The sequence below is a fragment of the Periplaneta americana genome, chromosome 10 (assembly GCF_040183065.1).
Source record: "Periplaneta americana isolate PAMFEO1 chromosome 10, P.americana_PAMFEO1_priV1, whole genome shotgun sequence".
Classification (NCBI taxonomy): domain Eukaryota; kingdom Metazoa; phylum Arthropoda; class Insecta; order Blattodea; family Blattidae; genus Periplaneta; species Periplaneta americana.
In genome coordinates, this window is record NC_091126.1 from 1,340,943 (window position 1) to 1,355,968 (window position 15,026).

Below are 15,026 nucleotides of genomic sequence, written 5' to 3' on the forward strand. Positions count from 1 at the left end.
TGACAGCCCATGAAGGACCATGATCGACCAGCTGGCTGCTGGCTTTACGTCCACATCCTGAAGCAGAGGTGGACGATCATCCAAATTGCATAGTAAAGCACAACATTTTTTCAATACAATATGTTGAAGACTTAACAGAAGATTTCTCATTTCATTACAGTGCTTCGAAAGTGCATTAAAAAATGAGATAAAAGACAAATCGTCTGTTCTTGAATTGGCACACCTCTTGCTAATCGAAAATTACGCTTTAGCGTTAAGTATAACAGATGTTAGTACTGCTTTCATTTTATATCTCTCTCTACCTGTAAATGTTGCATCAGCTGAGCGAACCTTTTCAAAATTAAAACTAATAAAAACATAATTACATAGCACCATATCACAAGCGCGATTGAGTGGACTCAGTATTTTAAGTATCGAGTATGAGAGAACACGAAAAATTGACGTGAGTGAAGTAGTGGAAACTTGGAACGTCTTCACCGCTTCCAGTGACCTTAAGGTTTCTACATATTACAGTGTGCTAAGCGGTGTATCTAGGAAATAATACTACTTTATTTCCCAATTGCTATTAGTATCAACTATTCTCTAGCAAATCTAGCTCCCTGTGAAGCAGACTTGAATAATTTTCATAGGGAGCTTTACCTGAAAGCTAGATTTCCATAATATATATGTTACTGTAGGTACTTTAACAGAAAACCACAATTTAAAGTCACACAGTGTTTGTGTGCACTTGATGTGGGTTTCTGACGTCTCGTCAGCCCATTCAAGGTGTGTGGATATAAAGGGAAAAATTGAGATGGTGTTGGGTGGAGTTCCTGGGTAGTTAAGTCAGTAGAGCACTGGTACATTCAGCCAGAGGTCCCAGGATTGATACCAGGCCCCAGAACAATTTTTCACTCGCATTGCTCTTCAGAATAATATTAGTAATAATAATAAAGAAACAATAATAAAATAACAACGTAATAATTTGTTAATAATGATACTGATAATAATAATAATAATAATAATAATAATAATCGTAAATTACAACAATGACATTGTCTGCTTTCATGTAAGCATACTATACAATTTTTCCTCAAAATGTATGCTCATTTGTCTATTGTCCTTTACAACTAGAATGTTTCCATACCATACATGTACTTCAATTATATACTGCATTAAATGTGATTTGTAAAATACACAAAAATTGCAAAAAAATATTTCACGCATATCTGGGTTAACTAAAACTGTAAAATATTGTAGACATCAAATGTATGCTGATGATTTACAAATATACAACCATTTTCATCCTGGTCTGACGAAATGACTGACACAATAAAAAGACTTAGTGAGGACTTGAACTTTATTTCGATGTGGGCTTATAAATTTGGATTGAGACTGAACCCACAGAAATCTCAGGCAGTAGTGATGGGTCATTGTCTTCTTAGCACTGTAGACAGCAAGAATTTGTCAACCAGGGGCGTATTTTGCGGGCTACCGGTGGTAGCCCAAGGAAATTACAAAAGAAAAAGTTTATAATATAACATAATATAATAATTTTGTATTATTAGTTTTACCATAGTAATTAAAATTAAAGTAATTGTTAGATATATTTTGTGTAATAATAGGGTCAGCGGTAGCCCAAACCCTTTAACCAGTATACGCCACTGTTGTCAACCAAGCTTAATGATGAAATTATTGGCCCATAAGAATAAAATTGAAGGATTTCCTTCGAAGCAAGAGGTTGAAGTACAAGGATGTGCTTCGAAGCAAAAGGTTGAAGTATAAGCATATGCTTCGAATTGTAAGAATAACCTTTACCTTATCCTTTGACCTTTTGCTTCTAAGACAGGAGCATGTGCTCCTGAGTGTGTCATGTATATTGTTTGGCGTTAAGTGTTTCACTACTGTGTATTTGTCCGCGCTCTTTGTCAACTGATAACGAGCATTCGGTTTCATAAAGGAAAACGATAAGCTGCAATGGTAAGCCTCTCGATAGCATAGCAACTTTCATTCTGATGCTAATAAACCATGGTCACTTCCATCAGTACTGGGTAGGGATTCTGTGTGTTTAAAATGGAGTCTTCCGATTCAGACGACGGTAGCTCTGTCCCTCTTGAAAATACAATGATATTTCTAGCGACAACTTTAGGAAAGTATCCAGAAATATTAGAAAAATCACAAGTTCCGGAAATGTAAAGGAAAAAGGAGGCAGTAATTAAGGATATGATAAAATTATTCGAAGAAAATTTCGGCACGCCAATAAATTCTAGGCAACTACTAAAAAAAAATTAATAACATGAAAACAAGGCTCAAGAAGAAAACCGACAAGAATAGAACAGGAAACAAGCCAATAATTTTGAATACTTGGGAGAAAGAACTATTCACTCTGCTATAGGGTGACACAAATCCTGTAATCAGCAAAATTCCAGGTAAATGTATACCATCTATTACCATGTTTTTTTAATCGTTGATGTAATTATTTTGTAATCTATATATTAAACGCATGTGTATTTAAAGTCAAAATTACATTTTAAATTAAAATTACATGCCGGTAAGTCTACTTATATTTTTTAATTTGTTTTCAGGAGCTGTAAGTGTGGAGCCTTGTCCATCCATTTTTTCTTCTTCTTCTTCTTCTTCTTCTTCTTCTTCTTCTTCTTCTGCCTCATCAAACCTGAGTTTACATCTTTAAAATTACCAGGTAATTTTAATTACAGTTATTCTGTTGCGAAAGTTGTATTTATTGAAAAGGGCTAATTGAAAGTAATTATGCAATAGGGAACCACTTTATTGCAATTTTACGTCTGTTGGTTTAAGTGAAATTAAATATAGACTAGCAATTAGAATTTGAATTCTGAAACAGCTAATCACATATTTTATTGAAACATAGCATTGCAATATAATTTAACATCAATATGAAGTTTTATTTCATTCTTACATTTTTTTCACATCTCTGTTTGCAGGCGCTACAAATCATCCTCTTGTACCTCTAGATTCAAGGTCATCGTCACCAATGCCCAGCGAGGTTTCATTTACCAGACCGCCACCCACAAAAAAACCTAAATTAAATTTACCAGAAACAGAGGAAACAAAAATACTCAGCACTAATGATTTACACAGGCTTGTATTGTTGGAGCAGTTAAAACTGACAAGAATTCAAACAGAGAAGGAACGCATGATAATAGACATTCTTAACCAGAAGATAAGCGAGGAAGCCAAGCAACCGCAGGAAGATAGGTCCAAGGATGAAAGTGCCAAAATATACACCATCTTGTAGAAATAGAAACCTACAAGTAGGCTATAAAGAAGAAATTCAGTAGTACTGTACCTATTTACGTTTACAATCTTGCTTTGAGAGAAATCACAATTTCCTACAGTAATTGAGTGTTATAACAGTGTAATATTCACCACACAGCGATATTTTCAAGTTTATTTTTTTAATTGTGTTTCTCGTTAAATATGTTATAGTCAGGTTACAGTCTACAACTATATCAGTACCAGTATACTATATTACTAACTACAACTCAGTGATAAACAGTTATTATTTTACGTGAATCTAAATTCCTTCTAATATCTACGTATATTGTGTATTAACAGTGTCTATAATACTGTATTTTATATTAAATATGTTGCAAGTGTGAGAAACAGTCATATTTTAAGTTCCTACGCTAATTTGTATGCAGTGACATTACATCGATATTATAACTGTACTATTCTCCACACAGTGATATTTTCAAGTTTATTTTTTTAATTGTGTTTCTCGTAATATATGTTGTAACATATCAGATTACATGTCCACATCTATATCAGTACTGGTGTAATATATTACTAACTACAACACAGTGATAAACAGTTATTATTTTACGTAAATCTAAATTCGTTCTAACATATGTATTGTGTATTAACAGTGTCTATAATACAGTATTTTATATTAAATATATTACGAGTATGAGAAACAGTGATATTTTAAGTTTCTACATTAATTTTGTGCACAGTGATTACATCAGTGAAATACGTAGTACCAGTACCAGTGCAGTGCAGTGCAGTTCAGTGAACACATTTAAAGTTCATTTCCTATTAGAGTTGCAATTTGTTCCCTTTTCTCACGTCCTCTCATTAAAATTTCCCTTTCAGTGGTACATTCCTCTTGCTCTTCATCACTGTCATCTTCATTTAAATCCTACGTATCGTCTGTAAAGTCATCATCATGTAGATACTTCGCCACATTGTGCAACACAAAGCAACAAACAATGATGGTTGGAACGTTAGAGGGAGCAACTCTGCAGACGTATTGTAGAATAGGAAACCTCCTTTTAAGTTGACCAAAGCAACGTTCTATTATAACTCTTTCTTTCTTTAAAAGTCTGTTGAAATTTTTGTGACTATTCTGTGCAGCATTTCGATATGGTGTCATGAGCCATGGTTCTAAGCCGTACCCTTCGTCACCCAACAGGACAGTGTTCTTAAAACCACTTAACACATCACGCACTGATGAATTTTTCCATATTCTACAGTCATGAACTCACCCTGGCCAACTAGCTACAACACTCGTAAAACATTCTTTTGCATTGCATGTAGCTTGCACGTTGATACTAGCAAAACCCTTTCTATTAACATACTCATCACCATGCTGTGTTGGTTTAGGGATACGCACATGAGTGCAGTCTATTACACCGATAGCACTCGGAAAATTGAATTTCTGTAACCATTCAGCCTTTGCAGCAGTTATGTTTTGCAATGATGACGAAAACTTGATCCATATGTTAGCTTTTTCCATGATTTTCTTAGATACACTAATAACAGTTTTACTCACAATTGTCTGATGTATACCCATCTCTTCTGCAATACCTGATTGGAACCCTGGATCAGCCATGTACCGCAGAAAAATCTTCATCTTCATTTCCGATGATAGTGCCCCTCCTCTTCTCTCCTGTGTTTCTTCTAGAAAATGAGATGCAATCCATTGAACATTTTCTTCAGTAAATCTATATAAGCTCTTATAATGCTCACTAGCGGCACACCGACGTAATTTGTAGCACTTTTGACGACGCAAAAAGACTGGTAATTGAGCCATGTCAGTAAACCACAGAGATGAGTCTGCTACTGACCAGACTTCACTTTTCAGAAGGATGTGCTTCATAATTGAAGGATATGCTTCACTTTATTCTTATCTTTTTTCTAATTTTGAAGCAAAAGGTTGCGCTCGAAGCAAATGCTTCTTCCCGTGAAGCAAGTGCTCTTTTCCTATTACGTCATCAGTAGCAGAAGGTTGTACTCTGCATTTTATTCTTAAACTCTGAAGCACATCCTTCAAAATAGAGGAGGAAAAGGATATGCTCCACTTTATTCTTACGGCCCATTGACTAAAATGAAACAGTATAAAATATTGGAATTTTTATGCATAATGATCTTAACTGGAACATTCAAGTTACTCATATTATATGCAAGAAAATATTGTCCCTGCTCCATCTTTCGAAGCAATATTCAACCAATTACATTAAAAAAGAATCTTATACAAACACTTGCGATGCCCCATTTCTATTACTGTGATTCCTTTTTAAATGTAAGTTCTAACTTAAATGAAAGATTGCAATGTGTTCATAATATATGTGTAAGATTCGTCTGTAATACTCGGAAATTTGACCAAGTAACACCATCTCTTCAGCTCCTCTCGTGGATTCGTCTGCAGGAGAAGTTGCTAGATTTCAATTCGTCACTAAACCCATGTCGAGTTAAGAGTGAGATGTCCACTGCTGTGGAGTAATGGTTAGCACATCTGACTGTGAAACTAGTGAGCCCGGGTTGAAATCCTGATTGGAATAAGTTTTTTTTTCTCTTGTACGCAGAAGGGACCTGAAAGCTTACACTGCAGCCTGAGACTTATTTTGCTTATCACTCCTATCTCCTATTCTGTAAATGATTGGGTAGCCGAATGGCTGCGTTCTTGTACAAGTACAGCATGCCACACCATGAACTTATCCCGGGCTATGCTATGGATGATATATGAATTAATGATGGCGAAATGAGTCCAAGGTCCAATGCCGAAACTTACCCAGCAATTCTACTTCAATTGGTTGAGGGAAAACCCCGGAAAAAACTCTAACCGGGTAACTTGTCCCAACCAGGATTTGAACCCAGGCCTGCTCGTGTCAAGGTCAGACATGCTAACCGTTACACCACAGCGGTGGACTTGGGAGAAGTTACTTGGTTGAGGTTTTATCTGGGGTTTTCCCTCAACCCTTTAAGAACAAATGCTGGGTAACTCTCGTCATTTGACCTTGGACTCACTTCACTAGATAGATAGATTTATTGATATAGTTCACAAAAGTACAAAACTTAATAATTTAACAAAAGATGTATATACAAATGTAGTTCTACATAATAAATATGCAATTTCCTAAACTAATTAATCTATCGCAAATCTCAATAATTTATTGGTTCAAACTTGCACTTATGTCTTGTTTTAGTGCATGTTTAAACCAATTGTGATAACCCTTAAGACTTTAAACCTTATTTATTTGCTCCTTTTCAAAATCTAATTGTAATATTTAGGTCTTATTTTACATAATAATTTATTATTCCAATTGACTCACTTCACTAACATTATCACCATCTCAGATGCTAGATAAACATAGCAGTTGATAAAGCATCGTAAAATAAACAACTAAAAAGAAAGAGTGAGACCCATATCATTTCTAGTCCCCTTTTTACTGCAGTTTCGCATGACTGAATGTTTTCATTCTGATTAGTTTTGTAAAGCCTGTGGAATCCCTGACTATATAAAACCGGTTAATTGAGCCATGCTTGACAATATATAATTTTTCCGTGTGTAGAAAAATTCTTGTCAGCCCCAATCCACTCTCACAGTTGACCTCTTTCTTAAAGATTTGCATTTAGGTGTGATCCCTTTTGTATTACCATTGAATGATAATGCTCACATCTCAGGTGGCTGATTTTTCGCTCATGATTGTTCAATATTTGACATGCATTATTTGTTTCTGAAAATTCACGTGTAATGTATACTATGCTATTTTTCTGCATTTTATATTTTAAGTAATTGATATTCTGTGCCCACTTGCCTAAGGACTTCATTATTATTATTATTATTATTATTATTATTATTATTATTATTATTATTATTATTATTATTATTATTATTCATATTTACGTGGGCTGTCCATGGGATTTCTTTTGCCTAGAGTTAGTGAGATTTCTCCATAGTGTGCCAAGCAGGTGAATCACTCACCCCTGTGGAGTGATACCAAGGACAGGTTGTGGCCTCATAAATGTATTTGCTGAGCCCTTCTTTACTAACCTATTGGCAATTTTATGACCTCTGAACCCCGTATGTCCTGGTACCCAACATAGTGTTACAAGGCATTGTGAATAGAGAAGATCAGTGTCCTCTGGCATTGCCATACCAGTTTGTTTTATACGCATCTCCAATGAAAGGATAGTCTCTCTTACACAAACGTAATCATTGTTTATACACAAAAAAAATTTTATTACTTGATCAAGGTGAGTGGAGCCGCAGGCATAATGTGAACTATCGTGATTCAGTATTATGAACACAGGAACAGTAGTGTCACGGTTCTGGGCTGTAGGACTCCACTGGTCTTGGTCGAGTAATACCTGTAACATCTGCACGAAATTTCATAAAACTCTTTTAGATAGAGAATTGATTAATTTTGTTTAAATGCACCCCGTATAAAGGGGTAGTTCCTGTCACACAATCGTAATGAGTAGAATCCAAATTTTTATGTAATATTGATCCTAAAAGTAAGTACATAAATATCTAATTAAAATCCTCAAAATATGTAGGCCTACTAAATATGTAATATCAAATTTGCACATGCAATTAAACGTTATTTATTTAAAAGAATAATTGTATTTTTAAACAGATAAATAAGATTAATTTTATATATATATATATATACACACACACATATATCTCTATCTCTATATCTATATCTCCCTATATATATATATATATATATATATATATATATATATATATATATATATCTCCCTATATACAGGGTGTTTCCGGGCTGGTGTTACAAACTTTCAGGGATGACGGGGAAGGGCACATGCATCAATTTGAGATAGGAACCCTGGTCCGGAAATGACCGAGTCGAAAGTTATCAGCAAAAATAGTTGTGTGGAAATCGAATTGTAATTTTGCACCACGTGCCCTTCTTCCCTTAACCTTTGGAACAGTCGTGGAAAGATGGTATGGGCCGGATGTCTCCTATGTGGGTACTTGCCCGATACAATCTGTGAGCTTGTCTACTGTTTCCATCGGCTCATCCATATTCGAAAACCAGGTCTGCATATTCCGCTCTCGTGTACTCCTCCATTTCACTAGGACTGATCAACTGGACACTGCAACTTGTACACATACACTGCTGTCTACAGACGTGCATATCAGGACTGACCATGTTCGTTACACATTACACTATATGCATTGCTTTAGTATAGTTTCCTGTCCCCATCCCACAGACAGCACACTGAATGAAATACTGTAAGTGGACAATGTAAACAACGTCAGATGAATACAGGATGTGTAAGATGTACAGATAAATATAAATATACATAAATAAGGTGTACAGAGGAATAAAATTATTTCATTTCTACACAATTATTTTTGCTTGTAACTTTCGACTCGGTCATTTCCGGACCAGTGTTCCTTATCTCAATTTGATACATGTGCCTTTCCCCATCATCCCTGAAAGTTTGTAACATTAGCCCAGAAACACTCTGTATATATCTCCTCCTGTATATATATATATATATCTCTGCGAAGTTATTGGTGCCTATTTAAACAAATGGAGAATGGATATGGCTGAATAGCAATGTCTTCTGGAGGATTCAGTGTTTCTCTGCTGAGGATCTAGCTCAGGTGGTGCAGTGAGACCTGTCAATCATCTAGATTTTCTTAGAACAAATTGCAAGACAGCAGAGAATTACCAGGTTATACTTGAGTGGTTGTCCTGTCCTGAATGCTGAAATAATGTACCTATTTCATTAAATACTGGCAGCTTTGAGTTAGAAATTCTATAAATATTTTTATAATATCGTTTTAGTTTATGCTGAAATATTGATAATTTTCTTTACAAGGTGTTCAATTAAACGACATTTGGCATGGATGTTACTTTTATGTAAAATTATGTAATTACCTTAAGAATATGTATTATTGTGCAAAATATGTAAAAATATGTAGTAATAAAATTAAATATAAAGGCCTTGGTAGCCTAATTCGCAAACAAAATGAGTTTCCAGACAGATACATACTAAGGAAAAAAATACGTAATTACATAAAAATCCGGACTCTAATAATGAGAGTTAGTATACAAAAAAAATGTTACCTACAAGTTCTGTACAAAGTTTCCTCATAATCTGTTGGATGGGAGAGAAGTTATTAATTTTGTCGAAATGCACCCCCTATAAATGAGTAGTTTCTCTCATAAATTGTTATCCGTGTTTGTACACAAAAAATATATGCTATCTGGAACTCCTGTACAAAGTTTCATAATCTGTTAATAGGGAAAAAGTTATTAATTTTGTCCAGGTAGTTTTGAGTTTTGGAACACTGTGCAATCCACTCACAATTGTTGTAGTCATTCTCTCAGCAGATGGACGGCTGTAATCACAATAACAGAAGTAGCAGGGAGGTTCTAAGTGGCGAACCAAACTGTGCGAATATGATATTTTCTATTGTTAAATTTACTTACACCAGATTATCATTTCATGAGAGGTATTCAAGGCCTTCTCAATTACCAGACTTAACTGTGACTGGAGTGACAACTTTGCAGCACCTGCACCTGCACAAGTCACTCACCTGTGTTTTAAGATTTCTTGAATGCCCCGTTGTATCCCTATTAAAATCTTTCTTTTTTCTGTTGAATGCCACCTGACTGAAGAAATTATATTGAAATGAATAAATACAGCATTGATTTTCTGCATTGTTAATTGAAATAGTAATATCCAAATGGTTATTTTCCATTATGTTCTTTATTTTCACTAAATACGATTGTTTTATATAGCTTTATAGCAGAAAATTCGTGGGACCTGGAAAAAATTCCCTTATGGACAGGTTTCCATTTATTGCAGGCTCTGTTATAGACAAATTTTACTGTGTTTATGTTGAACACTGAATGCAAGGAAAGAGAAACTCTAAGTGGGAACCTCACGTCTGTACACTGACTGCATGATGGAAGGTGCAATGAAGCAGACCACAATATTCACTCCCAATAACTTGATAATCTTTGTGTAATTTCGCTCTGCTTTACTTTCTTTCACACAGCTTTCATTCACGGCATCTTGGTTGTTGGAAAAATTATTGACATGACTGAAAGTTAAGAATAGTTACAGTGTAATTTGAACTTTCATCATACCTGACTGTATTTATTACCGATGTCCACTTGACTGAACATGCCTCCGGTTAGAAGTGATTTTTACATAATAACATGATTCGTTCGTTAAATTCTTGTGTAACAGCTAATCACTGTTATTAAAGAAACTCATGATTTCTATAGACAGATGGACAATTGATAAAGAAAACGTTGGGTGCTTTGCTCGAGTTTCCACATGTCATTGCCATGTTTTCATCTCTGTTGCACTATGTGCAACTTTATATGCAGAATAGGTTAATAGAGTGATTACAAATATAAATGGGTGGATACATCGTATTGCATTCTTAAGTTTCATTTTGTAACTTTCATGCAGGAGAAAATAAAACAGATGTCATTGAAATGAATGAGGTACTTTTGAGGAAGACGCAGTGCAAACTAAAATACATGTTTAAGATGTAGGGAAACAGTCTGAGTCAGTCAGTTCAGTCCCTGTATGTGTAGAAATTTAACAAAACAAGCTACACTTTGATCACGGTTATTTTATTTTTGTATCTATTATTTAGGAAACAATGGCAAATGTATATGATGTTACTGAAATATTATTTCTCTTCTAGTGTGCACATCTCGAGAGACAAGAAGCAACATTTATTCGTAACAAAGCAGCTCAGGTATTTGCACTTGTTTTTGTTTCTGATTATCCACTTCATTGGGCTGACTTCTTTGGTGATCTCATCAAGACATTAAACCTTGGACCACAAGCTGTAGACAACTATGTTAGAGTACTGAAGGCTATTGACAGCGAGGTATGTACTAAGATTATGAGTATAATAATTCCTAAAATTATTTAATTCTTTATATACAAACAACAGGAATATTTATGAAATTTGACCATCACACCTTAATGATCTTTTCTCTTAGTTCTGGAAGGACAAGAGGTTTTTATTCCAAAGTTATTTTTAAAATTCATGGTTGATTGAATTTGATAAAATATTTGACAGATTCTTTGTCCTAAATGAAGCTAATTAGGATTTCAGTTGAGTGTTAAAATTACTTACAAATATTAAATGTTCAATTTACCTCAACATTTTAAGCAGTGTAATAACAGGAAATATATTATAATAAAACTATTTTGTGAGAAAAAGGAAATATCATAAAATATGTTTGACTCAGCTTGGGGACTCCTGCAATACATCCATATAATACATATCGATGGCTAAGAAGTGATATCCCGTATCTGCAAATTTGAAGATGAATAAAAAAAAACTGTATCAAAAATTAACTTTTCTCAAGTTACACGAACTTTTTATATATGTTCCAGTGTAGCACTATCTCCTACTCGAGGACAGAATATTAGTTAACTGTCCAATTTTGTGAATAATATAATAATAATAATAATAATAATAATAATAATAATAATATAATTAATCTAAACTATATGACCACTTTTGTAGATACAAGATATCATGTCTTAGCCATCGATACAGTGGTTGGATGTAAGGTTTGCTGCTCCTGGGTCCCATGTCATATACTTCTCTGTCTACAATAGCGTCACAGCCCAATATCGGGCTTTAGCTTCCTTTATCCTCTTTCTCTATGCTTCCCTGTCCAAAGCCATCCTCCTCCATGCTATAGTACCAAAGAATTCTCTGGCGTCAGTCTTCACAGCATCTATCAATCTATCTTTAGGTCTTCCAACTGGTCTTCTACCAAATAATGTCCCGTCCATAATTCTCCTAGGTCTTCTTTGATCATCCATATATATAGATACATTTTTGAACTCTTCTTAATGTGTGTAATCAATGTAACATGATTAAAGTATTAAAGTATGTAGCTAATGCTATTTGAAAAATTGATGACGTCACATGTATCTTGTACCATAATGTAGTTACATGCACCAAATCACCACACTCATGTTAGCCCCTCGTTCTAACATAATGCTCAAAAACAAACATTCCAATACCTATCATGAATGAAACTGTTTCAAAATAACAGTTTCAAAGAAACAGTTTCATAAGAGTAGTGTCAACTGTTCCAACTTCTCATCTGTTTCAGGAACATGTTTCAAAGACCTTGAATTATCTTAGATCAGCTATTATGATCAGCTGTATTATAACAACGAAAGTCATTTTTCGTAGTTTACTGCAGCGCTATATATATAGAAAGCAAGAGCATTGGGTCAGGTAACACTAAAAACGGTGAAGTGGAGGCCTACGATACAAAAGCACATGTTGGTGTTACTGTCGATTTTCAATATAAATGAATGTTATAACAAGTGTTATGTTCGCAGTCGTACCAAACATACAATAAAAGCGAGACAAAAATGAAAATAAAATGGTTGCAGTCTTTGGCAATTTTTACGATTAATGATGACGAAGTCTTTGACATTTCTTCTAGATTTTAAATATTTTGTAAACTACATTTTTATAGTCTTAGTTGTGGTTTGTGGTGTATCAGAATTCAAGAATTTTATTATTGTTTTAGCCAAATTGCGGGGTCTCACCTGCTTTATATGTCAATAAAGTTACTCCGTTGATTTTCAAGTTCATTGCAAACCGCTGTTTTCTGATCCCATAAATGTTGCAGTTTTGTTAAAGATTGAGAATGCCTGCTATATGTCAGAACTATTTATAATTTGTAGATGCACATACTTGCTTTGTTGGTTTTCAAGGTTCGTTTATTAATATTTTTTTTGTCATTAGTTATAAACATGTTTCTTTTCACTTCGTATTTACAGGATTGAGTTTACGCTAATTGGCACATACTTTATAGATAATGATGTGTTTTGTTACGTATTATGTTAAAGGTATGTTTCTGCATTTTTTCATAGATCTTTATAGTTGGCCTAACTGTATATAGACCCTCATACTTTATTATAATATAGGTATTATGTCAGTAGTTTCCTCTGTTTATATATTTATTTTATTTGCATAGTTTACATTCTTAACTTGTTTTTTGTAGTTATGTTTATTTAAAATTTTATTTTAAAAAGTTTATAACAAATAATTCAGGACAACAGTATTGTTGTGGTGACTGGTCAGGTTCAAACCAAAACTAGTTTCCTAGGCATCTGAAATATTTATAGCAAAGCATGACAGACAATCACATGAGATTAAAATGTATATGGTATCGTAGACTTTTTACGTCAGAGGTGAAACAACATAAAGCAGCAAAACACTGTCAATTTACTAGCTACATAATGGTTAATTGATTGGTATAGGGTATTGCTAAAGTACGTCGTTATTTTATTTATTTTTGGTACAAGTAACATTTCTTTAAGTATTTATTTATTTTCCCTTGTACAATCAATAAAAAACACGTATTTGTTTTAAAGTATGCATGTACGTATGCGGTATTCTGAAACTCGGATTACATTCATCAATACACTGAATTTTGATCATATCCACATAAATGAATGTCGAAAATTTACTGAAACCAAAGCACTATAACGTCAAACGTCATACCTTATTTCACCTCCACTCAACATTGCCAGTGTATGCATGCTCGAGTTTGTAACTGAAACTGAAGATGGCTCTGATTACTGTTAAAGAGTACAGTAAACAACTACAATTAAAAATGAATCGATTGTAGTAAAAATAACGAATATAACCCTAGGAGAGTTTAATAACGATAAGACATTACCAGGTAATATTTTTTGTGGTATATTAACACCATGACAGGGCACCATAAACATATTCTCCATCAATGTGCAGCTAATAATTATTAATGTCGGATTTATTAGGGAATGTGATTCGTTCAAATAAATTGCATGGTACTGCATGAAGGCCATGTGGAAAATCTATATTATATCTTCTTTTGATTGGAGGTTGATGATAGTGCTACACGTGGCCTTTGCAAACAGCAAAGAGGAGGGAAACTGTTTAGAAATTGAACTGTCTATCTCTTGGAACCATGTGGAACATTGCAATGATCACTGGAGCAGTGTAACACTCTTTGGAACAGTTGGAACAGGTTATTTCACGAAACTGTTTCATACTGAAACTGTTTCAAAAAAACTGTTCCAGCTATTTTTACCCATCTCAATTCCTCATACAACTCCTTATATCTGATTCTCCATTCCGAGTTATTCACAGCTCCAAAAAATTCTTCTAGGTACTTTTTCTTCAAATACTCCAAGCATCATCTCAGTTTTCTTTGGCAAATTCCAGGCTTCGCTTCCATAGGTAGGAATACTCCCAACAATAGTTTGATATCTTTATTTTAGTTTTCTGATGTACAGAGTTAGGCTTCATAATCGCTATGAGTGAAGAATGGGCTTTATCAGCTGCTGTAATCTAGCTTTGTATCTCAATTTTCTCGTCGTTATGCCTGGCTGTCATGCTACCTATGTATTTAAACTTTTCTAATTGCTGAAAAGTAGCTAACATCCTACCGGGCTGTGGTAAGATTTTTTCTTGACCTCTGGTTTGTATCATACTTTTGTTTTTTTCCATATTAATTCGCATTCCAATTTCGCAACTCTTCATATAGTTCTTTTATTGCTATTTTCGTCCTTCCCATAATACAGTGTGTTCGTAGCTTGGCCGGACTGTTCCATGGCAGCCTTAAACTGGGTGAAGATGGCGCGCCTGCTGCCAGAGTTATACATAAACGCCTGGCAAGTCATGGGTATGGAACACTAACTACTCTACTAATATTAGGCTTACCTGCATCACAACAGATGTTGAAAGTGAT

At 34.4% G+C, this 15,026-nt stretch overlaps 1 protein-coding gene across 6 annotated transcripts in view; it reads left to right on the forward strand.

Moving 5' to 3' along the window:
- LOC138707373 (exportin-T-like) overlaps nucleotides 1-15,026 on the forward strand; it is a 222,958-nt gene that overhangs the window by 37,424 nt on the left and 170,508 nt on the right. For 4 of the 6 annotated variants that reach the window (XM_069836688.1, XM_069836689.1, XM_069836691.1 and 1 more), the window contains one exon: nucleotides 10,949-11,137. In XM_069836688.1, coding sequence (XP_069692789.1) covers nucleotides 10,949-11,137 — 189 coding nt within the window. Of the gene's footprint in view, nucleotides 1-10,948; nucleotides 11,138-15,026 lie in introns of those variants that run through there. The other 2 variants (XM_069836693.1, XM_069836692.1) reach the window with 2 other exon arrangements.